The 26,598-nt window shown below is 38.7% G+C and overlaps 1 protein-coding gene across 1 annotated transcript in view; it reads left to right on the forward strand.

The window, feature by feature from the left end:
- LOC122810565 (C-type mannose receptor 2-like) overlaps positions 1-26,598 on the forward strand; it is a 111,144-nt gene that overhangs the window by 60,057 nt on the left and 24,489 nt on the right. The window contains exon 3 of the mRNA XM_044082145.1: positions 12,600-12,953. Within this exon, the coding sequence (XP_043938080.1) occupies positions 12,600-12,953 (354 nt within the window). The remainder of the gene's footprint in view (positions 1-12,599; positions 12,954-26,598) is intronic.

Genomic DNA, 26,598 nt, shown 5'->3' on the forward strand with positions numbered 1-26,598 from the left:
CAGACAGTTCATCTGGTGCTCTTTATAATGCCAGAATCTGAAGGTTTGGGGGAGTGGCTAATGCTAATTAGGCATGTTTTTTCCCAAAAAGGCCTACACCTTCTGATTTAAGCTATTGAGCAAACCAGAGAATCACTCACCTGTATAAATTACCATGGCTGCAGGAAAAATTAAAAGAAAGAGAGTGAGGTAAACTGTTCATCCCATAATAGGGACAACACCTGACAGTTTATTATTCACACATCATTTTAGAAACAAGATTTCAGGGATAAACACTAAAGAAAAGACTGATGGTAAATTTAGACAAATATTACAAAGCAATTAAATGAGACAATATGCAAGAAGGAGGCAGACATTCCTGTTATATTGGGCAGAACGTTTTGATGAGGACACTCAAACAAGAAGGCATAACACTTTGTTTTGTCCTGAGCCACACAAAACAAAAAAAAACTAAAAAGGATCAGCATGGTTTCATGCATGGCATAGAGGAATTGAAGTCCAGCAGTGACCCATGATAACCAGATTTAAATAGTAGACCTTCTTCAAGACGAGTTGGCTGGGGGATGGGAATAGGAATGATCTTGTCTTGTGGGAGTGGGAGTTCTGAAGAGTGCTGCAGCTCATGGCACAGATTGGGATCTTTATCCTTTCTACAAAGTGAACAGAGAAGCTCAGCAGATCATCTACAGTTTAAATGAGTACGTAGTAACAGGAACTCACTTACCACATTAATATCAATGTAGGTAGGGCATGGAGGGTGTGGAAAAGGGTAGGCCCCCATAACTCCTGGCCTGATTCAATTACTTCCTCCAGCAGTAGAAGCAGACTGGAGATATGTGTTCTTTGCTGGAGGAAGTAATTGAATTAGGTCAGAGAATTTGGTGAATTAAATCAGATCAAACTTTATTAAGGTGCTCATAAGTGTGAACTTTGAGCCATTTCTAGCAGTAAAAAGACCAAGAGGAATATATGTGGTGTTACTCATATGTTTGTCAAATATTCCAGGTTGTACTGCTAGTCTGTCACATAACCAAGACATCATTTTTCTGGTGCACTTTTTATCTTCATGACATTTGATATCACATAATATTGAGTTGGTGTTATAAGGCTGCTGTAGCCAAACAGAGATTGGTAACAGTGTTTTGGTATGAAAACGGATGGCAATCACTAATGATGAATTGACTTATATTATTAAAATGTTTGTGTTTTGGGCTCTCATCAGTAAAATTGACTACTAAACTGTACAAGTATGTGCCTCTATGTGACTCCAAGACATGGAAGCCCCCTTTCCTGAAGATGGGCATCAACAAAGCTTCACATTGCAGAGGTGCTGCAAGTTTAGCTTGATATAGCTGCTTGGCAGGGCCACCACTGAAGTGGATAAAGGAAGCCACTGAATTTAATATGTTTTGGCTTCAACAGTTCTTTGACACTGTATTTTTCAATGTACTGGTGTGAAAATTAAAAGCTATGGAAGAGGTTCCAGATTTTTTAAATGGTAACCTAACCGACACTGCTATGAACCTAAACCTATATTAGTATTATTACACTTAAGGTGTGACTATATTAGAGTGTGTTTTGTTATCAACGGTCTGTGTTACACTGTTACCTGAAATACACTGTTTTTTTATAGTGTTAAGCCAGCCTAGCTTTTATATTAGTGTGTTGACTTTATTTTTAGCGCCAAACTCATCTTGCGCACCTAGTAAACTGTTTAAAATGAACGTTGATTAAAAACGCCAAATCTCAGTCGGCGTACTCTGTGCCATATTATAGTTACTGGGAACATGGTAAGCACACCGATCGACTAATCTCGGTCAGCGTACTGCCACGCTAGATCAGTAAGCTTGTTTGGAAAACGCAAATGTAATTAACAACTGCATATCTTTACCTGCTGTTTAACTAAACCTACAACTGAACTCTGAGGGTTTGAGCTAGAAGCTACTGCTAGAACTACAGGAATTCCATTGCTTATTTAGCTCTGAACTGCAAATACTTTAATTTGATGCATGTGGATTCTGTTATGCTAAAGATTGCATGTATATCTTATCTCTCCCTAGGTATCTGCCCGTAAGTTTCCACAGCGTGGCCACCAAGAGTTAGAGCTAGAACTTAAAGGGAAACAAGTGAACTCTTCAGAGTATTACTGCACAAGCAGCGTATCTCTCTACAGCGACTTCCCTGTGAAAAAGGTTAACAAATATACCTTCCTAAATAGGTGCTTGTAATGTTTTAACCTCAGGACAGTATAGCAAGGCAGGCAACAAAGTGGTATCTAACGCAGGCTGTTGTTGCCTACTTTAGTTAAACGTTACCTTGATTCCACCCCCAAAGGTTTACTAGTAAAAAGAAAATACCTCTAAGTAAAGACCTCTGTAACATAGAAAGCTCCTGTAGAGCGGTGTATCCCTGCTCCGCTTCGCCCTCGCTTCGCTCGGGCTCGCTCGCCCCACCCTGCCCCTTATCCCACCCGGCCCCACTCTCTCTGCATTTATTAGCCTAACAACCACACCCCCTCTATCCCAGAACCAATCGCATCAGCCCGCTAATTTACTACATCTCCTCCCAGATACCTGGCAGTCAATTAGACAAATTAACCTAACACCTGGTCCCATCTACATTAGTAAATCACCATTTTCCTCTTAGACATGTATATAGCTAGGAACCTTCTTATCCCTCTTATATTATCGCTTGTAATCATCCCTACATACTATCTGGTTATGAAAACCTTAAATACATAGGATATCATTACCCTAAGGGACAAACCTGTAGTTCCATAAATCTGCTCCTTAACAAACCTACTCCTCTCTGTCTTCCCATTAAATCACCAGACTTAAATAGTATTTACCTTACTCAACTCCACACAAAGGACAAAACAACAAAACATGGGCAAAAGATTCTATATAAATTCCTAAAACTCTTAGAACAACTGAAAAACGAATTACTTTAGATGGGGATATACACCCAAACCCAGGGCCAACTTCCAACCCCAATAGTGGTATCCCAATTTCTTCCCAAAGAACAGCTAGCTCCTTCTTATCTTCCACCTTAACCTTAGAAGTATCAACAATAAGCTTCATAACCTACATACCTTGGTAGCCACACACCTCCGTGATATTATGTGCCTATCAGAAACATGGCTTAAACCATCCATCAAAGATGAAGAGATTCTCCCACCTGGTTATAATATTTTAAGGGTTGACCGCAAAAATAAAAGGGGTGGCGGTATAGCTGTATTGTTCAAAAGTTCACTCAATATCATAAAGCACCCTAACCAGCCACCTACAACAGCTAATGCTGAGACACTGGCCTTAAAAATATGTCTAAATAACCAAAAAAGTATTAACCTCCTTGCAATATATATTCCACCTGGGAACAACCTAGAAACTATGGAGCTAACGTTAAATTGGTTAGCTACTAACTACCCACAAGAAACCATTGTACTTGGCGATGTCAACATAGACTGGACCCTTTGTTCCACACAGATTAATCCTACACCCATTAACCTGCATGGATTCTCCCAAAATATTGTATCTATAACAAGAATAGGTAATAATCACCAAAAAGAGAGTATACTAGATTGGATACTCACCAATAACCACTCCCATAAGTATACCACTGGGACCATTCCTAACGATCTGAGTGACCACCTTGTCACTTACATAATAAAACACAAAGTCTCTAGGACTAACCTTCCTATACATAGACTGGTTAGAAACAAGAAGAAATTTGTTCCTCAGCAATTTATAGCTGAACTCAAGTCCTGTAATTGGTCTAAGCTAAAAACATTACCCCTCGAGGAAAGTGTGTTACTTTTTAATGACACATTCCTAAATATTCTTGACAATCATGCTCCCAACCGAATTATTAGGACTAAGGTAAAAATAGCTCCCTGGCTAACCAAGGAAACAAAAACAAAATTAAACTTAGAGACAAAGCCTGGGATAAATGGCAGCCACTAAGGCACCCCTAGATCGAATTAAATTTCAACAACTTAGAAATGATACAAAAAAAGCCAGTACCCTGGATAAAATGAACTATTTCTGTCACCTTCAAGAAAAACACCAGAATAACCCTAAGAAGTTCTGGGCAGGCCTAACCAATCTCCTCCACCCCGGGAAATCAACTACTCCTACCCCAGAGTCACTTATCGACAAAAACCCAGAATTTGTAGCTAACACCTTTAACTCCTTCTTTACAGAAACTATTCAATCGCTAGCTAACCAACTGCCTCCTCCTTCACCTCCCCAAACTAATGTAACTGAAGACACAACCCCCTTTAAATTACAGCAAATACCCACCTCCTATATCAAAACCTACTGAAAAACTTAAACCGACTACCCTCTCGGCAGATCGGCTCCCAGCTGAATACCTGCAAATAGCAGCTGAAGCTATAGCCTACCCTATCTCCATCCTGATTAACAGAACCATTACTGAGGCCACCATCCCACCATTTGGAAAATATCCTACGTAATACCGCTTCATAAAGGTGGCTCTTCTACCGAACCATCTAACTACAGACCCATAGCTATTCTATCTCCAATAGCCAAAATCATGGAAAGATGTGTCCATAAACAATTTCTTAATCACCTCTCCCTAAATAATCTATTGACCAAATCTCAACATGGCTTCAGACCCCATCATAGTACGACTACTGCCCTCCTTTCTTTTACTGACTCAATTAATAAAAATCGTAATAACAAAAAAATATCCTCCGCCCTATTTCTTGACTTATCCAAAGCCTTCGATATGGTCAACCACCAACTATTATTGCAGGCGTTAAAACGTTCCACTTCAATAATTCAGCTCTCAACTGGTTCCACGCCTACCTCTCTGGAAGGCAACAGGCAGTCCTATGGCAAAATAAGCTCTAACCTTTACCTAATACCATAGGAGTTCCCAAGGCTCCATACTAGGTCCCCTTCTCTTCTCCGTGTTTATAAATGAACCCCACTCAACTATCCCTCAAGCGACATGTATCCAATACGCAGACGACTCCACCCTTATCTGTTCAAATATCACTCTCCTGATTTACAAGTTATGACACAACGATGCTTTGCTACAATTGAAAATGGCTATCAGAGAGGAATCTCATCCTTAATCCTAAAAACTAAGCTATTATTATTCTTTCCCACCTCAGCTCCAACTCCAGCACAAGACTCCCCACTAGCTAATAATTGCATCTTCTTCGTTCAGTCTAATAATGGTACCATAATCGAGCCTGACACCAACACTAAACTATTAGGCGTCACTATTGACAACAAACTTAAATTTAACTTGCATATCAGTCAAACAATAAAGACTGTCAATAAGAAACTAGGATCCTTGTATAGACTTAAAAACTTCCTCACCCCCAAAGCCAAATTAACTATCGCACGAACCCATCTTCTCTCCACACTTCTGTATGCCTCTCCTGTATTCTCATTCCTCAATATAGGTGACATTAATAAACTCTCCGTGACTTATAATCACATTGCCAGATTTGTAACAGGAGCCCCCTATAGAACCCATCACTGTATTAACCTAAAGAAACTTGACTGGTTAGAACTACCTAATATTCTCAAACTTAACCAACTCTCTGAAGCATACAAAATCATTAAGGAACCAGACAGAACCCCCTCACTACATAATCTACTGACCCCTTACTCCAACCTAAATACTCTTCGCTCCTCAAAAAGACTACTGGTCCAAACCATCAAATCCAACAACAAGGGAGGGGATGCTCTCTATGCCAATTCTATAGGCAAGACTTGGAACTCTCTACCTAATAACCTAAGACTCACTAATTCACTATCTCAATTTAAAAAACATCTCACCCAATTCCTTAAGACACACTGGCTATGTCCATGTGTAAACCCGGACTAGGCTCCTGTCAATACAGCACATCCTACTTTAATTGAAAAATTGGGTTACTTCAAATTCCTATACTATCTGAACATTAATCCTATCTTGTTCTATAATAGCAAGTAGCTTCTTTATCATCCCTCTGAACTCCTGTAAGGTAATGTTCTGACTCTGTACATAGTTATTATAATGTCTTGAGATGCATTGGCATACTCAGAGTTGCAATTTTTCTGTACTAAGGCTAATAGCAGCCTAACTATGAATGTTTAATAATTTGTAACTAGTATCTTAAACTACTTAGTAATTTGTAAGCTTATTTTACCTATATTTTATTGTATTGCATCTTTCTCTGTGGAGCTTTTCTCCCCGGGCCTCCGCTGAAAATGGACATGTATCCAGTCGGACCATCCCGGTCAACAAATGTAAAATAAAATAATAAATAATAATAATAATTGTAAATAGTATTTTGCTTTCATAAACTGGCAGCAATATAACATTGTTATGAGTGTGTATATGTGCATTATAAACATTTAAAACTATCATTTAGAGAACAGATATAATTTTATACATATCCAGATACTCTGCAAGCTCCTCTATTTGTGTGCTAGTTAACACTGGTGTTGTACATGCATTCACACTTTTTCTACTATTAAACCAGACTCTGACAAAAGCTTGCTTTCTAGCTTATCACATTTTGTACCACAGACTGTTGCGCATTAATGAATTATGCATCTTTCCAGACTTAAAGACTTTTACTTCATACTTCAGTTCAGTCTCATTGGCATCAACAGATTCTTGCAGCCCTTGGTTTCTAGTGAAGAATAACTCATGAATATTTGACAATTTCATTTTAGGATCATGGTATTCACTAATTTTTTCTATAACAGACAGTTCATCTGGTGCTCTTTATAATGCCAGAATCTGAAGGTTTGGGGGAGTGGTTGATGCTAATTAGGCATGTTTTTTTCCCAAAAAGGCCTACACCTTCTGATTTAAGCTATTGAGCAAACCAGAGAATCACTCACCTGTATAAATTACCATGGCTGCAGGAAAACGTAAAAGAAAGAGAGTGAGGTAAACTGTTCATCCCATAATAGGGACAACACCTGGCAGTTTATTATTCACACATCATTTTAGAAACAAGATTTCAGGGATAAACACTAAAGAAAAGACTGATAGTAAATTTAGACAAATATTACAAAGCAATTAAATGAGACAATATGCAAGAAGGAGACAGACATTCCTGTTATATTGGGCAGAACGTTTTGATGAGGACACTCAAACAAGAAGGCATAACGCTTTGTTTTGTCCTGAGCCACACAAAACAAAAAAAAACTAAAAAGGATCAGCATGGTTTCATGCATGGCATAGAGGAATTGAAGTCCAGCAGTGACCCATGATAACCAGATTTAAACAGTAGACCTTCTTCAAGACGAGTTGGCTGGGGGATAGGAATAGGAATAATCTTGTCTTGTGGGAGTGGGAGTTCTGAAGAGTGCTGCAGCTCATGGCACAGATTGGGATCTTTATCCTTTCTACAAAGTGAACAGAGAAGCTCAGCAGATCATCTACAGTTTAAATGAGTACGTAGTAACAGGAACTCACGTACCACATTAATATCAATGTAGGTAGGGCATGGAGGGTGTAGAAAAGGGTAGACCCCCATAACTCCTGGCCTGATTCAATTACTTCCTCCAGCAGTAGAAGCAGACTGGAGATATGTGTTCTTTGCTGGAGGAAGTAATTGAATTAGGTCAGAGAATTTGGTGAATTAAATCAGATCAAACTTTATTAAGGTGCTCATAAGTGTGAACTTTGAGCCATTTCTAGCAGTAAAAAGACCAAGAGGAATATATGTGGTGTTACTCATATGTTTGTCAAATATTCCAGGTTGTACTGCTAGTCTGTCACATAACCAAGGCATCATTTTTCTGGTGCACTTTTTATCTTCATGACATTTGATATCACATAATATTAAGTTGGTGTTATAAGGCTGCTGTAGCCAAACATAGATTGGTAACAGTGTTTTGGTATGAAAACGGATGGCAATCACTAATGATGAATTTACTTATATTATTAAAATGTTGTTTGTATTTTGGGCTCTCATCAGTAAAATTGACTACTAAACTGTACAAGTATGTGCCTCTATGTGACTCCAAGACATGGAAGCCCCCTTTCCTGAAGATGGGCATCAACAAAGCTTCACATTGCAGAGGTGCTGCAAGTTTAGCTTGATATAGCTGCTTGGCAGGGCCACCACTGAAGTGGATAAAGGAAGCCACTGAATTTAATATGTTTTGGCTTCAACAGTTCTTTGACACTGTATTTTTCAATGCACTGGTGTGAAAATTAAAAGCTATGGAAGAGGTTCCAGATTTTTTAAATGGTAAAACAATGACTCAATAACTGAACAGAAGTAGATTATAGCACAAATGGGGAAGGGAATCTCTTTAGAAAAATGTTGACATTATTTTGGGTGCCTCACAGTTCATTGTTAGAGTCAAAGGAAGAGTGGTATCATGCATTCAAGACATTAAAACCCAAAAGAATACCGAAGTGAGCGAGTGCATAGGAGTCGTCAGCAAATAGTAGATAGAAACTAATACCATCTTCTGGCATCCAACAAAAACTCCCCACGAGAGTCTCGATTTTAGCAATATGATTTATAGCTACAATTGAGACCCTTGTATGGAGTTTATATCAGATAATAGAAGTTGGTATTAGTTTTTTATCTTTTACATCTAAAGTGTCAGATAGGGAAATGGATTTTTTGGATGTTAAGACCATGGTTAATGATTCCTGTGGACACACAACCACTTTACACAGAAAAGATTGTAGGAAGATTGTAGGAAGAATACATTGCTGCAACAGAATAGCATGCACCCTGGCCATGTGTTTAAAAACATAGTTAAAAGCCAGGGTATGAGACTCTCGAGGCTCAACAACAATGATGCACTATTTGAACATGACCTGCTTGGTTTGAGGTCTGAATATTTGGATAGGGGCTATCATCACAAGGAAGTTAACGATGCAATACATGATACTGTTAGGCATAAGAAACACTGGAGCCAAACATCTACCTCCGATGTCATACATTCAGAGCATGTTTCCATGGCCTCTAGAAATGAAGCACTTTCTATGTCTCTGTTTTACACTAGTGACGTCAATAGTATCACAGAGGTTGTGAAAAATAATTGGTCCATTTTACAGCTTGATGACCAGATCTGGAATGTTGTAGGTGAACATCCAAGATTCACTTTTAAAAATAAGAAGTCATTAAAGAGGCAACTGTGTTATAAGAAGTATACACCAGCAGGAAGTGCAAAGCCTATATCAGCTTTTAGCATGAGACGTTGTTCGAGATGTAATTTTTGCTCATATATTGATCCATTAGTGACTTTTGTTTACCTGACCACACATCATGAGTATCATTTTAAAGTGAATGCTGACTGCCACAGTAGAAATCTCATTTATTTGGCCAAATGCAGTGTATACAGACAAGACAAATAGATCCCTTATGGAGAGAATGAGGGAGCACTTGTATTGTGTACATAATTTTGATGAGCGTAATGCTTTGGCCAAACATTATATGGCATATGGCAGTGACCATATTTTTGGTTTTAGGGTTGTTGAAACTTTGACTCAAGACAAGCGTGGGGGTGACTCTAGGAACTACACAGAAATCTGTGAACTTTCTTGGATCATTACTATGCAGGCGGATAAGTTTCCAGGCATCAGTGGCAGAACTTCCATTAAACCTATCCTAAAAGCTAGGGGGCTCTTTAAATGACATCCTGTTGTTTTAATGTATGTCTCAGTGCTTGTTTTCTATTGGATGTTTTGAATGGTTAATTGATGATGCTCTTTATTTAACTGTTGAGTTGTTTTGTTACATTTGGTCTGATGAAGCACAGTGAATGTGTGAAAGCGCTTACCTCTTCAGTAAAACTGCTACGAATTTTATTGGTTTTAGCCGTGTTTGGGTGCTGTTGTTTTCTTTTCTACATTGTGTTTTTGTCCACCAGCACCTTTTGTTCCCTGAGGACTGTCTGTTTTCTACATTTTACTCATATGTTTGTAAAATATTCCAGGTTGTACTGCTAGTCTGTCACATAACCAAGGCATCATTTTTCTGGTGCACTTTTTATCTTCATGACATTTGATATCACATAATATTGAGTTGGTGTTATAAGGCTGCTGTAGCCAAACAGAGATTGGTAACAGTGCTTTGGTATGAAAACGGATGGCAATCACTAATGATGAATTGACTTATATTATTAAAATATTGTTTGTGTTTTGGGCTCTCATCAGTAAAATTGACTACTAAACTGTACAAGTCTGTGCCTCTATGTGACTCCAAGACATGGAAGCCCCCTTTCCTGAAGATGGGCATCGACAAAGCTTCACACTGCAGAGGTGTTGCAAGTTTAGCTTGATATAACTGCTTGACAGGGCCACCACTGAGGTGGATAAAGGAAGCCCTGAATTTAATATATTTTGGCTTCAACAGTTTTTTGACACTGTATTCTTAAATGTACTGATGGGAAAATTCAAAGTTATGGAACAGGTTCCAGATTTTTGAAATGGTAAAAAAAAAACGATTCAATAACTGAACAGAAGTAGATGATAGCACAAATGGGAAGGGGATCTCTTTAGAAAAAAGCTGACATTATTTTGGATGCCTCACAGTTAATTCTTAGAGTCAAAGGAAGAGTTGTATCATGCAGTCAAGACACTAAAAGCCAAAAGAATACCGAAGTGAGCAAGTGCATAGGAGTCGTCAGCAAGTAGTAAATAGAAGCTAATACCATCTTATGGAATCCAACAAAAACTCCCCACAAGAGTCTCGATTTTAGCAATATGATTTATAGCTAAAATTGAGACCCTTGTATGGAGTTTATATCAGCTACTAGAAGTTGGTATTAGTTTCTGTTTACTGCTTGCTAACGATTCCCGTGCATTTGTTCACTTCGGAGTTCTTTTGTTTTGTTTTTTTACTGTTAAAGTCAGCCTTGTTTAAAATTTGAATTTCTGATAGTAATCTGAGATTGGAGATTTTGTTTATGAAAGCAGGATTATTGCAGAGGACAAAGCTGTTTACCCAAACAATCTTCATGCTGCATGAAGTATGGGTAAACATCATAATTGTGATTTTATACAAAAAGCTACAAGGCCTTCACTTTAACAGGGAAAAAGAAAAAACAGAAACATTCAGATGGGCAACTGCAAGAAGGACAAAGAAAGAAAATAAAACAGAGTTTAAAATTAGCACTAATCTGAATCATGTGATTTAATGCAAAAACACTTCAGTGAAGGTTAACTGGATGCTGAGATGCGCAGTAATGGAAATCATCTCTAGAGATTATACTCACATTGTAAAGTGCTGAAATGTGAGTGCATCTTGACTTACCGGTCTAGTTGTGGTAGCCATACAAAGAATGGGAGACTGTCTATTGTACACTATAAGCAAACCAAGGTGTCAGCACCTCTGAAGTGATCATTGTGCTTTGAATTGTATGTAAAGTGCTGAAGAGTGTGGTTAATCACAACAGCAAAAAGTACTGAACGCATTATATTTAGTAATTTGATTTAGCCTTGAAAGAATGTGTCAAATATATTAAAAATATATTGGTTTTATGCCTGTATTGACTATGTACTCTTTTTGTTCCATTAATAGCACTGGCCCAGGTCATTAGAGTCAGTCACTCTCTCTGGAGGGTAGGGGTGTAACTCTGTATGTAAATGAGCTAACATAGTAACAATGCAATACAATCCTATTATATGGGGGAGGAGGATACAAGAGGAAGAAATGGGCGAGGGTGGCAGCTGGTCAAGAGCTATTTCAGGCAGATGTAAGGAGGCACTGTTTTATAGATATGGTACCAATGCTGTAGACTGCACTGGTTTGGACAGTCCGACACTAGAGCTCAGAAGAGCAGGGGTGAGGGATATGCTCACCATTTGTTAGCTGCAATGCTCAGGAAAACTGCAAAGAATAGGTGACGCATCTTCCATCAACATATTTTCATGCTGATAACCAAATGATTTATTCTGGCCACAATCAAATATTGACTGCTATGTACTAGGCTTCTTCATGGCCAGGCTAGTGGATGTGGAAGTACATTTGCTGAGATTGTGAGAAAGAAGGACGCACTAGTGATCTGATCCCAGAATAGGCTGTAGCTCCTGCATGATGACAAACCTACAACTTGCACTGCTAAGAACATGATGAGTAACTGGTGAGTGGCCCAGCTAAACATAATTCACCTAATCTGAACTGTAGACTTTCCATGTCACCAAAAATGATCCACCATTTGAAGTATCACTGAGGTCCTGTGACACTGGGGAAAGTTATAATTAGTGATAGAGAAGAGGGATCTCTCCATACATGGAGGCAGCTGGAGGGGATTTTTAGGTTAAGCATCTTTCAGCAAGAATGGATCCTGTGAATTTTGTTTTTTTTTTTGAACTGTCTATCATCTACAGTGGATCTGCACTGCTCATCCTCTGTGGAAGGTAATCATCAATCAATATGTTATCACCTCTTCATGAATAATCCAGAATGCTTTTGAACCAATCTCAAGCCCATATTACTGAGATAACAAGTAATTTGTATAGTACCAGAGTCTTCCCAGCATGGGTGTGTTCCTCAAGTCCCTCTGAACTTCCTTTGAATAGTATACATATGGGTATTTTGCATGAGTAAAAGTGAGTGCATTGCAAGCCAGATGTTAACTATTTTCTTTTACTTCCAGAAGATCAGATGTATTTTGTGACAGAACCCCAAATGTGGTATGCCGCTCAAAGCTGGTGTTTGGCTCAAGGAGCTAACCTTGTAACCATAGTAAATGAAATACAAAACAGCCATGTTACAAGTGTGCTTGCAAATTATGACTATACTGAGGCGTGGATTGGACTATATCTGAATGATACGACACATCAATGGCAGTGGATAGATGGCACATTCTTTTTCCAGAACTGGGATTGTAGTTTTCCTAAAAGTGTAAACATCAGCAGATGCACCATCTTGCAGAACGATGGAACTAAGCATGGCTTATGGTACAACGTCCACTGCAGTAATACTAGGCTACCCTCAATTTGTTATCAAGGTAGGTTTGTGCAACATTTAGAAAAAAATTAATAGGAGTCAATGCTTTTTTTTCCATAAAATATGTCTCAGTATGCCATGCCAGTTTGCTACTGCTGAGATTTTTGCATGAGTGGTTTAAACTTTCAGCATAAGTAGAGACCAGCTATGCTTTCATTCTAGGAAGGCAGAAGCAACCAGCATTACTTTAAGAGGAAAACCTACTGGTGGCCCAAAGCAGGTATATGTAATGGTTGTCAGCGAACACAACTTACTACAATGTGCAGTCTAGGAGACCATGATAAACAAACATAACATAAGACGATGATGGAAGGATGGGAACATAGCAGAATCTGTCCATGTCTGTTATACTGGGTGAAAGCCCTTTTGAATTCTTCTAAATAAGTTAATAGCTCATTAACTACCCTAGGTAACAAATGGTATCTGCTTGGCAGTCTCTTTTACAGCAGATCCACCTGGAGATAGAGTGAGGGAGGTGATACAAATGCATTATCACAAACCAACCTTTCGTCAACTAGAATTAATGTCATGGTAAACTGGCTTGCTTGAGCTAAAGAGGCTAGAATCGCCTCATATAGTATCATTTGATTATGCATGACTTGTTTTATCATTTATTGCGGTTTGTTCACTAGCCTGGAGCAATATGGCCAGAGACCTTTCACAGTAGGCATCCAGTATAAAAAGATCCAGTAAAATTGCATTTCATCACCAGTAGGTCTTACTTTAATTACTTTTTGGTACCATGTACTCTGAATTATATCATCACAGAATGAGTCAGCACAACTCTATTATATCAGATAAGTGTTAATGATAATCATTAGTTTAGCAATTTATTTACAGTTTACAGTGTTTTTAGTTAAGATTCTGCATGTTAAGTTAGCACAACAGGGTTAATACATTACGTGCATCATGAAAAAGTATGCAGTGCAGCTCCGCAGGTAACATAGTAACCTGATGGGTAGTGATAGCAGCCTTACCATCTGGCAGGAGAGTGGTATTATGTTACTAGTGGACTCAACAAGAGGTGCAGTCTTTCCATTCTTAGTGATTCAATATCACAGAAATGCAACTCTTGCAGTAGCTTTCTGACCAGATATCTGATCATGGAAAAACATGTGACTACTGCCGCACGTGTTTTCTTACTTAATTCGTTATTAGCTATCTTCCAAAAAAGACTGCAAAGAGCTCAGCAAAATAACCTCACTGTTTAACTAGCTGCTGTTTCTGAAAAGAAAGACAAATAAACTAGGAAGACACATTTTCTTTGTCTGCACTTAAGTTGTGTAGCTATTTTAGCTGCTTTCTGTTTTATACAGTTGGAAGTGTTAACTGTCTTTGCATTACCTGTATTATTTTTTATACCATTTTAGTCATTTTCAGCTAATACTACTTTGCCTGATATTGCTGGTTGCATATTAGCCTTTCCAAGCTGTTCTGTTTTGTTGTATACTGTTTTGCTCTATTTAAATCTTTGCCTTAAGTGTGTCTGCTTGGTCGGGGTGGAGGGCATCTGAGAATTAGTTGTAAGTCATACAAGTGAGAGCTAGATTGATTGCTACATGTTCCAAGTGGTTTACAACATCTGGGCTTCAGATTACACCTAGTTTCATTGGTTATTTTGTTTTCCTCTGTTATATTTATTGTGTTTTCGTCTGTTGTATTTTCTGTGTTTTGCTGCACTGATCTCCGGAACACAGTAGTAGTATTTCATAGTGTGTCCCTGTGAATGAGTGAGCTTTAAAGACACGTAGGTAGGTGAGTGTGCATGTGGATGTGTCTTCCATAAAGGCTGGGTGTCGGGCTGGCAACTCGGCACTGTAAAAATCCAATGCCAATCAATCTGCGGACCGGTGATCTGCGGTGGTGACCCCTAACCGGGAAAAGCCGAAGGACATTACTTTACTATATGCATGTATAATTCCCTCTTCTTGTACTATAGGAAGGGTACCTTCTTATAATAATAGTTATGTATCCATTTTTGCTTTGCCTAAACTGCTTGTACTGAGTTGTGCAAGCATCATCTTAGATATGCTGATCTGCATAGCCTACGTACCAGTTGCGCTAAGCAGCGTGGTCTTACTCTGAACATATAACTAGTCCAACAAACTTCCTCAGCTGTAATATTTCCCTCATCCTTCTTTAGAGCCAGACTTACTTTAAATGTAGCAGCACTAGTCATTCATGGAGGATCGACACACAGACCCCTCATGTATTATTAGTCTTATAGTACTTGGAATCCTGAGACAGTGCATGCACTGCATCATGCTCACTGATAATGAACTCCCATTAAACCCAAAAGACTCTTTATGAGGCAGGTGCACATACTCAAGTGGAGGTGTCGTCCTCTCAGCCAGCTGCAAGCAGTGAGTTCAACACTGTCTTACCCTCCCCCACACCTGTGAAACATCCATAGAATACAAACTCTATGCTATCTTATGCTGACGCTGTTAGAAAATCTTTACCTAAGCTTCCTAAGACCCTGAAGCATAGTTATTAGCCAAAACACTCAAATTTAGCTTTTGCACACAACTCAGAATTAATAGCTTATGTCCAACATACAGCTCACTTTAACACTATAGCAAATATACACACTAACTGGGGTCATGTAACTAGAATACAGAAGCCCTTATGCCAATGCTACTAAGTCTGGTAATATACTGCTTAAAGTTGACACCGTAGTTAGGCAAACAGATGCTCCACTCACCATGCTGACAGAGACAGGGTAACAGTTAATTGTCTCTCAGGTGCCAGGATATGTAACTTCACTAAAGCCTTCAAGTCCCTTCACCCAGGTACACATATGATCTGATCACTGTGCATATGGGAGTGAATAATTTGAGCTGAACCTGCTTGGATTATTTAAAGATGGACATGATAAAACTTTTTGAATAGGAATCCTAAAATGGAGTGGAACTACTATTGATCAGTATCCTACTGTTATCACGAATTATGCCACAATACAAACAAAAGAGAAGTAACTTTATTTATTGGGTTATTTATTGGTGCCATTCTAGGGGGATCCAATATATATCAACCTGGAATGAGATGGTTGACACCCCCAGTTGCTTTGCTGGGGATGGTCTATATCTCTCTCTCCTCATGGCTTCCATATACTGGCTAAAAATTTTTCTTCTACCATAATGTCTTTTTAGACAAGGTTAGTCTTCTGCAATCACCCACATAGCCTACCACAATCAAAATCATATAAATGTGGCTTGGTAACCATATGAAATGTCTGGACCTGCTAGATCGAGCCCTGAAACACAGAAAGTGAATGACTGCAAAAGCAAACTTAGATATACTTCATATGAGATGGCCACTTCTCAGAATATTCCCTTTTCTCCAAGGTATGGCAATCTCTTAGTTAGTATATATAAGCTCAGGAGGTGTGGGGAGCTTCTCAATACACTTGTTTGCCTTGCTGCTACTTCTTTCGAGAACATTTTTAAGACAATTTGTGTTTCTATTCACAAATTTGGGTCTAGGGCCCAAGACATTATGTAAGTCACTGTTACCCTCCATAATCTTCCATATTTTTTTAACAATTTCTCTTATACCTTTACAATCCACTGTCATATCCAAATTACAGACAGTACTATTAATAGATCTGTTAGTTCCAATAACTTGTTTACTAACAAATGGATGTTTGAGTATAGCTGGATAAAACCTGTTTAAATGTGGTCATTGCAACTTTTGTAGGTTTATTTTAGAAGGACCATACATTTCCCTACCACACCTGGAACATACTATACAAGTACCTGGTAATTTTTCTTGTGGAAGTAGGGGGGTAGTGTACATCGGGTTATGCAGTGGCTGTAATTCATATTACGTGGGGATAACCACTTGTACTTTAAAAGAGATTACTAGGGAACATGTACATAGTATCAAAAGCCAAGATTTAAATAATGCTTTATACAAACACACTATAGAGTATATAAAATATTAAAAAAAATATATTTTCTATTTTAGAAGGAGTGCCTGTTGATCCCAGAGGTGGTGATTATAAGAATATTGTGGAACAAAAAGAAACTGCTTGGCAGATTAGATTAGGGGCTGACAAAAAGCCTGGTCTAAATGATGCAATTAACATCAAATGTTTTCTTAAATATAGGAAACTTACCATTAGGAAGTTTTAACTCATTTTCTGTCGTTCCCTGACGGTTCTACTTCCCAGTGCAGGTTGCTTTAAAAATGTAAGTGTGTTTTTAATTGATTAATTGCTTTGGATTTTTTATTGGCTAATACCATTTTAAACTAGGTTTATTACTGTGGTTGCTTTGACTTGGTTTTTATTGTTTGTTCTGAAGAAGTCCTGTTGAGATGAAAGTGTGGAATAAAGTTTGTATACGCTAAGCTACTTGCTTTCCAGTCTTTATTGACCATCAGTAAGACTGTCTGGTGTTTCTTGATATCTTAACACACTGATGTCCCTCACCATAGAACTTAACACTATCCTCTTGGGTGACATCAGCTGTCTCTCCATTTAATGGAAGACCTCCAGCCCCCAAAACAAGTATGCACAGTGATTCCTGGATTTCATTAATGCCAACTCCTGGGATTAACTAGTCCAAATCCAAATAACAGGCTCTAAAATATCAAATCTCATTTTCAAAAATATATACCTCCTATGCTCAGAGCCCACAGCTACCAAATCATTGGTCAAAACTGACAATTGTGCATTGAACACTCTAGGTGTGAGACCTGAGTCACCTCAAAATCCATCCATCTTTGGACACTATTCTAAGTCAGATCTATTGTAGCTAACTGATGGCCAGGTGGGATTCAAATACCCTCATTATCTAAATGACTCTACTTCCCACAGTTCAATTTTCATGGATAAATTCTATGCCCACCTCCAAGTTAGTACTGAGTCCTGGGCCCATAACACATAGATATAGTGTTGAATTTAAGGACAATCGCCTTGGTGGAACTTAATTATCAACAAATTGTACAACAGGAGAAAGAAACTCCTAACTTGTAAAGCAAACTTAATATGCCATCAGCAAGGGAAGAGATCAAAACGATCAACAAAGAATCCTCCAAGAGCAAGTTCAGATTGTGAATCACCACCCATGCTAAGGATAACCACAAAACCTTCTTCAGCTATGTCAAGAACCTAGAAAATAACAACAATCAATGCTCTGAACCGATTCAAAATAACATCACATGCTCATCCCCTGAGAACATTCCACCTATCTACTTCAATTTTCTCTCAGTATATTTGCATGCCTACTCCACCTCCCCAATCATCTTTGAGCAAGTCCTAAGTGCTCTGTTTCTCTCTCCAAGCCTAAAACCACTAGCTCCAAGGGACCTGACAACGTGCCAGGTTGTCACCTTGTCAAGCACTAAGCACTTCCCGGCTGGCTGCTTATTCCATCTATTCCATCTCAGTCTCTCCATTGGATTCATGCTGGAGGTGAAAAGAACTGCTGTAGTCATCCCTTCCACAAAATAAGATCCACAATTGACCTGGGCAACTATAAACTATCAACTTCACTGGCCTTATCTGTAAGGCAATGGAGTGCATCATTCTTCTTCTTTCGGCTTTTCCTGGTTAGGGGTCGCCACAGCGAATCTCCTTGTCCGCTCATGATTGGCAGTGGAGTTTGTGTTGAGTTGCCAGCCCAGTGCCCAACCTTCCACAGAAGGCACACACATGCCCACACTCACACCTAGGGCCAACTTAGAGTGTCCAATCCACCTGCAGCATGTCTTTGGGATGTGGGAGGAAACCGGAGCACCCGGAGGAAACCCACGCGACCACAGGGAGGACATGCAGACTCCACACAGAAGGCACCCCAGCTGAGGATTGAACCGGAGGACCTCTTGCTGTAAGGTGGCAATGCTAACCACTGCACCACCGTGGCCACCCAATGGAGTGCATCATTATGGACCTCATAAACATTTGCATAGGCAGTCTTCAAAACCTTGACCCAAACCAACCTGAGTTTGTTAAAGGCAGGTTCTGCCTCTTGAACCTGGTGTACTTTTTTGACCAAGTCACTAATGCAAATTGGTTCACATGGAAGACTTAGATTTGACCAAAGTCTTAACTGCCATTCCACACATAGACAATATTGATAACCTAATCCAATTAAATATAACTTCCTATGTTATCTACAAGACAGAAACCTGGATGACTGACAGAACCCAATCTACTAGTGTTGCAAACACATTCTCAACTACCAGCATGGTTACCAGTGGTGTCCCACAGGAACTGATCCTCGGACAACTCCACCTTGGTATCTTCTTCTCTGATGTTAAAGGAGAAACCAAAGGCCAGTGGCTACCAAAATTTGCCAAAAAAACCTAAACTTCCATTGAAGCATAAATAGTACATCAATAGCTATCTTTCACAGAAACAACCACTTTTATGGAACAGACTTCCCCCTTAGAGGTTAAGCATACTAGGTCATGAAGCATAACATGGATGACTGCATGGACAACCACAAGTACACCCTCTGGTATGGCCTCAATAGCACTTAAGGAAAGGGGAGATAAAACTAGGCTGGGGTCTGGTATTAATGCATGTATTGTTAAAATGGTGGGATCATTGGTAGGCTGCAAATGGTTCATTGGTTCAATGGTCTAACATTAATCTATGAACCTCTGAGTAAAACGCTGTGCGTAACTGGTGTTAAACAAATAACATTTGACACTTTTCACTAATATTCTCCTCCTGAAACAGTTGAAACCTAAGGTTCAGTTATCTCCACCACACCAGTGTTTGTTTTACTCAGTAACTGGTCAAACTGTGTGTCGCATTCTTCATCTGTACAGGGTGGTATAGAAGTGAAATGAACAAACTAAGACATAACCTGAACCTTTCAAGGTGATAATCTTCTACAAAGAGAAGGTAAAATATTATTTGTGTGTCAGCAGTAACTTCAGTGTTGCCACAGGCTATGATATATGTAAGAAGGTAACTATGGGAGTGTAAGGTACCGGCTGGTTGGCTCTGACAGACACTGCTGCATTTTAGGGTATATGGAACTGTCTTTGATTTCATGTGATCACTCTTTCAAGTGAACAGCCAAGAAGCCATTTCACTGTTGTATAGGAAAGTACTGACTGAGCTATATTAACTAATACATAGACGGACATTTATTTTATATTTATTTGTTGACTGGGTTAGTTTTACTACTTCTAGGAGAAATTTGTACAAGGAAGATGGGAACTTCCCCTTCTCTTTTAGATAGGGACCTCAGTTAAACATCTCATCTGAAGGAAGACACACTCAGGAGTGCAGCACCCCCACTGCAGTATCAGCAATCAATCTACTTGGTGTGGGAATAGAACCCACAGCCTTCTGAACCAAAGGTGAGTGTGCTACCTATTGTACAACTGACATGGACGAATATATTAGATACACTTCAATCAGGTCCTCTAAAGTAAAGTAAAGTTCAAGTAAAGCAGCTTCCTCGAGCTCAAGCATATTTTCCTGCTTTTCATGTATTTATCAATATGTCTCTTGAAAGTAATTAAGGTTTCCACACTCTTAATTCCATGTGAGAGTCTGTTCTACAGGGTAGGAGTAGTTTGTCTAAGGTCACTTTAAATGCTGGTACTCTTTTCTTATGTTTACAGTTCATAGTTTGATTTATACTGTAAACAGTCAGTTAGACCATATGTGTCATAGACTTCCTCAATCCTGAAATGTATGTATTGTTTTCTGTTTATATTTTTCTATATTTAAGGCTGCAAGAAAATCAGTAGGAAAACTGAAATTAGGAATAATGTGTGAGTTATACTTATGCTGTCTGTTCACTCAGAATAGTGTACACTTTGTGTAGGCATTAATCAGTCACAGGGTATATGTTCAATTTCTTCAATCTATGAAAATAATCAAAAATGTAACATTTTATCTTTTTAATGAACCTTCATTGTACACTTTCCAATAAACCTAGTCCTGTCAAAGCCATACTAGAAAGGATCAAATTATATTATTACTGGTATTATAGTGTGATCAATTTGGCTTTGTTCCTTGATGTTAATTGGCTCATTATTAGTCAAACCTTTCTCATTGCCTTTTGTATAAAGTCCATTATGTGGACCTTAAAGTTCTGTTCTTTACTGATGGTAATGTCTGAGTCACTTATGTGTCACAGGTAAATAACATTTTACTTCCTAGACTGATTAATACATAGGTTCATAGGTTCATAGGTTCATACTAGGCTATCTGCCCGAGGGCATTTACAAGCCTAGCCCATAGTTTTGTGGCTTACGCCACCCCTTTAGTATGGGGAACTATACCCATTATTTTGCTGTGCCTCTGTTGAGCAGTGACACTGAGGTAATCCCTGGGGTATATCTGCGATCTCCCATCCATTGGTCAAGATTTCTCTTGAACAAGGCCAGCGAGGTGCTCTGCCTCACATATACCGGGATTTTATTCCACATCAATATTTGTTCCAAAAGAGACAAGTTTGCATTTGTTTGTATTAAGCAACAGTCCCTTCTCTTCAAGTAAAGTGTTAATTTGTTCTAAGTAAGTGTTTAAATGAATTCGGTATTTGCTATTTGCATTTTAGCTCTGAGTTTGCAATATTCAGTATATTTGCACAATCAAAAATCAGTGGACAAAGGAAAATCAGAGAATGCCAATACTGAGCCCAGTCCTGAATTCTGTGGTATGCATGTTGAAATGCTAGTCAACTAAACACCATTTTAGTACAACTGATAATTTTGTTGTCAACCATCTTCCAATTCCCCCTTGTAATGTAAGGCTTGACTTTAAGGTTGTTTAAGTGATCTGTCAGTGATTCATTGTATGAAAAACCTTAGACACATCTAGATACACCATCCACACAACCTATTCCTTGATCCATTAATCTAAAAGAAAAATCTAGTAAAGCTATACTTCTAACTGTGTGATACCTTAAACCTCTTACATCAGAGGCCTCATGGGATATATGCAAATCACCCTTTAAGGATATCAGGTGTTTCAGCTAAATGGCAATTCTGAATGCCCATGACTTTTTCTTTTAGTTTCATTTTTATGTCTATTTATGGACAATTTCAGACCATTAAAGCCAAACCCCTCTAGCTCTGGACATGCATGTTTCTGCCTTCCTATAACATCATCAGCACAGTATAAGAGGAATGTTTGACCTTTGAAAACACAGGTTTGTCATACCCAGCTGATATCCATAAACATTAGAGTGTCTACAAAATATCCCAACTAACAAACTAAAACAAAGAGTAAAAAGTCAAACCTCTATCAGATGTTTCTGCTAAATGGCAATTCTGAATGCATTAAAGCCAAACCCTTCTAGCTGTGAACATGTTTCTGCCTTCTTATAATATCATCAGCACAGAATAAGAGGAATGTTTGACCTTTGAAAACACAGGGTTGTCATACCTATGTGATATCCATAAACATTAGGGTATCTACAAAATATCCCAACTAACAAACTAAAACCAAGAGTAAAAAGGTCACAAAGATAACCAACTGGTTAAAAAGCTAGACTTTGTGATAGCTTAAACCTCTTGCATCCGAGGCCTTATGGAATACATGCAAATAACTCTTTAAGGATATCAGGTGTTTCAGCTAAATGGCAATTCTAAATGTCCATGAGTTTTTCTTTTACCTTCATTTTTAAGTCTATTTATGGACAATTTCAGGCCATTAAAGCCAAACCCCTCTAGTTGTAGGCATGCATGTTTCTGCCTTCTTGTAAGATCATTAGCACAGCATAAGAGGAATGTTTGACCTTTGGAAACACAGGGTTGTCATACCCAGCTGATATCCATAAACATTAGGGTGTCTACAAAATATCCCAACTAACAAACTAAAACAAAGAGTAAAAAGGTCACACAGATAACCAACTGGTTAAAAAACACAAAAAGAAAAATATAGCAAAGCTAAAAGTCATGGACATTCAGAATTGCCATTTAGCTGAAACACCCAATATCCTTAAAGGGTGATTTGCATATATCCCATGAGGCCACTGATGCAAGAGGTTTAAGGTATCACACAGTTAGAAGTCTAGCTTTGCTAAATTTTTCTTTTTGTGTTTTTTAACCGGTCGGTTATCTGTGTGACATTTTTATTCTTTTCTTATCAACATATTCCTAAAGCAATGTATCACAGACTGATTCAATAACCAGTCCTCTTCCCTCAAATCATACTCCTTTTTTTGCAGTAATGAAATCCCTAAGCCTTGTTGGTGCTGTGTGTCTCTCACCACAGACCTTCAACATATTTTCCTCTATGCTACCACTCTCAAGTCTTTCCCAAACACTTGCCTCAGTTTCCCATCTATTGCCCTACATAAATTCTGCTTCACCTCAATGCCAGTTTTGCCTGCTTCTGCCATGTAACTTCTCCTTCACATTATCCGCCTCCACCTTCTTTATCCAGCCCTTCCTGTTCCTATGTGCCCTTTCTTCCATTCTAATGATGTCAGTGTTTCACCTACAATATTCCTAATCTGCTCTGTAATATTCAAAGCTATAGCATATCTCTCAAAATCTAGCAACACTTACCCACCATTCTCTTCCATCCACTTATCCACCATTCCTTTCCATCCACACAGCCCGTCCTTAAAAGTCCTACTTCTCCATCCCCTCTGCACACTCTAATCACATAGCTTATGAAGGTCTTGCATACCTCTGTCCTATGGGCTAACATTTTCATGTCTACACAAATATAATACTGATGGTAATATAAAACCCCTCCCACCAGATCCTTTCTGTTGGTGTTCTTACCTTCTTTGGCCACTTGCCTAATAATGGCCCTATCCTTTCCTTCAGACCCTTCCTGTACTTCTCCTTTATTTCCTTCACCATAGAAAAAAACCCTCAGGCTTAAATATACATTTTCATGCAATTCTTCCATTCATTAATATCCTAAACTATACTGGGATTCCAGTACAAATACTCCATTCCCTTTACCATCCTGCCCCTTCCCCCATTGGCTACAAAGCTGTAAATAAAAGAAACAAACAAGAAAACATGACTGTATCAAATACATTGTACATGTCCATGAGAATTATTCCAATAGGATCATAATAAATACAAGGCAACTGAGTCACATAACCATTTACACCTTGCCAATACACAGGATCTGTGTTTTGCAAAATCAGTTTGTTCAGGGCCTAAAACTTGAAGCAAACTCTGCTCCAGTTTGGCATTCAACACCCTAGCAAGCAATTTTTGATTTGTATCCGAGAAAGATCTTGGCCTTTTTTTGTGGAAGCTGTAGATCCCCTTTATCATTTAGTAACAGCACTGCAGTAGCCTCTTCCATAGATCCTTTCATTCTTCCATCTTCCAAAACACTGTTAAATACTTCCACCAAAGTCAGCCAAACTCCAATCCCACCAGCTTATAGAAATCATCTGGATAGTCATCTGTAGCCCCAGCCTCACCAGTATTCATGTGTCCGATAGCTTTCACCACTATCCTAGCTCTATCTTTTTATGCAATCTTCACCTGTCTTCATACTATGCCATAGGACCTTCACACTCTTCAAAAACACAGCCTCTACCCCTAACCTCTCCATACAATTCAGCATAAAAGTTCCTAAATGCATCCCTAATCTTGTTATTCAAATTGTCCCTCCTTCCTCATTCATATTCTTTAACCCAAAAATTCAGGCTTGCTTTCTCTGGTACTTTAATTTATGTACTGTTAACTTTGCCTGCATCTCCCCTCCCACCATACCACCCCTCGTCTGTCCATTTCTGCTTCTAACCATAGTTCTTCCAACATCCAGAACTTATTCTTCAATTCCCTCATTTTTCTCCCGTATAACCCATTATTTCCAACAACATCCCATTCTTTTCTTCCAGTTTTGCCTTCCTCGTTTTTATTGTTGCCAACTACCCTCATCACCATATCCACACCCTACCACTCTATCTTCCCCTTTGCAACTTATTACCAGCTTTGTGTAGCCTGACAACACTCACTTCAAAATACTTGCTTATTTACATAACCTCCCTAACCGTTATCTCATCCACCAGAAAGCAGTCCAACTTACATGCCTGATGGCATTCATCACTTCTAAATGTGAACTGCTGAACCCCCCCTCCACTGCACCTGCCATGTATCCAGTAGCCCCAAATCTCTAATCGCCTCCTATATCCTCTTCTGAATTCAATAATGAAACTCAATAAGCTCTGTACCTTCTATCTATACTTGGGTTCAACAATAAATTAAAATCCACTGGTCAAGCGAATCCTATCACCTTTCTGTATATGCTGTTTAATTTCCCAGTGCAGTTACAGAAAACCTTTATCTTGCCTCATTTGACCCATATTACAATACCACTATCTAGCCTTGCACTCCATAATTCACTGCCACATCACTGACCTTACCTTCCATTTCCACTGAACCTTCCCATCTCTATTACAAGCTAACCTTAACCAAGATTCCTGCTCGCCTTTTACTTCCTTTTCATATAACTCAGCCCTACCAGCTTAAACCCTCATTTTTTCTAACTTACTTACCCCCTTTTTATTAACTTAAATTTCTGAATGAAACCTGTATTAACCTATTATCTCACCAAGTGTGCCAAGACACTTCCCTCCATAAAAGGGTTATTTATCCCCTCCACATTTCAAATCCTAAACATAACCCTCTCCTCTCAGCCCCTGAAGACCTGCCAGCCTCCCAAAGCTAGGCTGAAAGAGCTCTTGGTACATCCTCTACATACATCAACAGTTCAAACCTCCTTTCAAGCAGCTGCAGATGGACATCACTGTAAACTGCCCCTATCTAAAATGGTGACCTTCTGTGCAGCAACCCAGCACAATTCCTTCACTATTCACACCTCTAGGTACTCTTCTCTGCCCCTGCAACCCAACTAATGCCTATTTCATTTTACTGAGCTCACCATCACAACCTATTTCCTCCTACTTAGTTGTTTCCTTCCCTTACACTATTATTAAATCCATCATGGACTTTTCCCTGCCCCAATGTCATAATTATATACTAACGGCTTCCCATGACAGACATACAAGAATTGTAAAGCATTCCTAGCTCTATCAACTCAGTTTCAAGGTTCATAATATGTGCACTATGCCAAAGTTAATCTACCACTGTTCAAGAAAATTAGATTAACAAAAAACCTTAAATATATTCAGTTACAGTAAAATAATATGTTTTATAAGTTTCACTAGAATGTATTCAATGATCACTCACAGTCTCAGCACCATCCAGCTTATCTAACAACTGTACCACCACATATTTTCAGACATACATCCACAAACAATTGTGTTAACTGTATAACAATTTAAAAAACTACACTGAACATAACATAACATAACATAACATAACATACTCCTTAACAACCACTGACTCCCACCACTTGCATAGATATGTATATCATCTCTGGACAAGTGCATCCTAAAAATTATCAGAAACAAATCAAAAGTTTGAAAACAAAAATGTATTAAAGCTATAATACTATACGTATCCTTTTTACCACCCAAAACATTTCAAATTCCCCAAATAACCTAACAGTCTGTTCATCCTCTAAATGACAAATCAGTCAATCAACACCTTCTGATGCCTTCAGGAGGCTAGTGTCCAGTCTTCAATCTACTTGAACTAATTTTGATCTTACAAAGTTGTCCTAAAAACCTTTCCTCTGTAGCTTACCTTTCCAGAATTTTCCAAGAGGTCCTTTCTTCCAAAGT

This window comes from Protopterus annectens, chromosome 9.part0, assembly GCF_019279795.1.
Source record: "Protopterus annectens isolate FY-2018-M chromosome 9.part0, PAN1.0, whole genome shotgun sequence".
In the NCBI taxonomy this organism is placed as follows: domain Eukaryota; kingdom Metazoa; phylum Chordata; order Ceratodontiformes; family Protopteridae; genus Protopterus; species Protopterus annectens.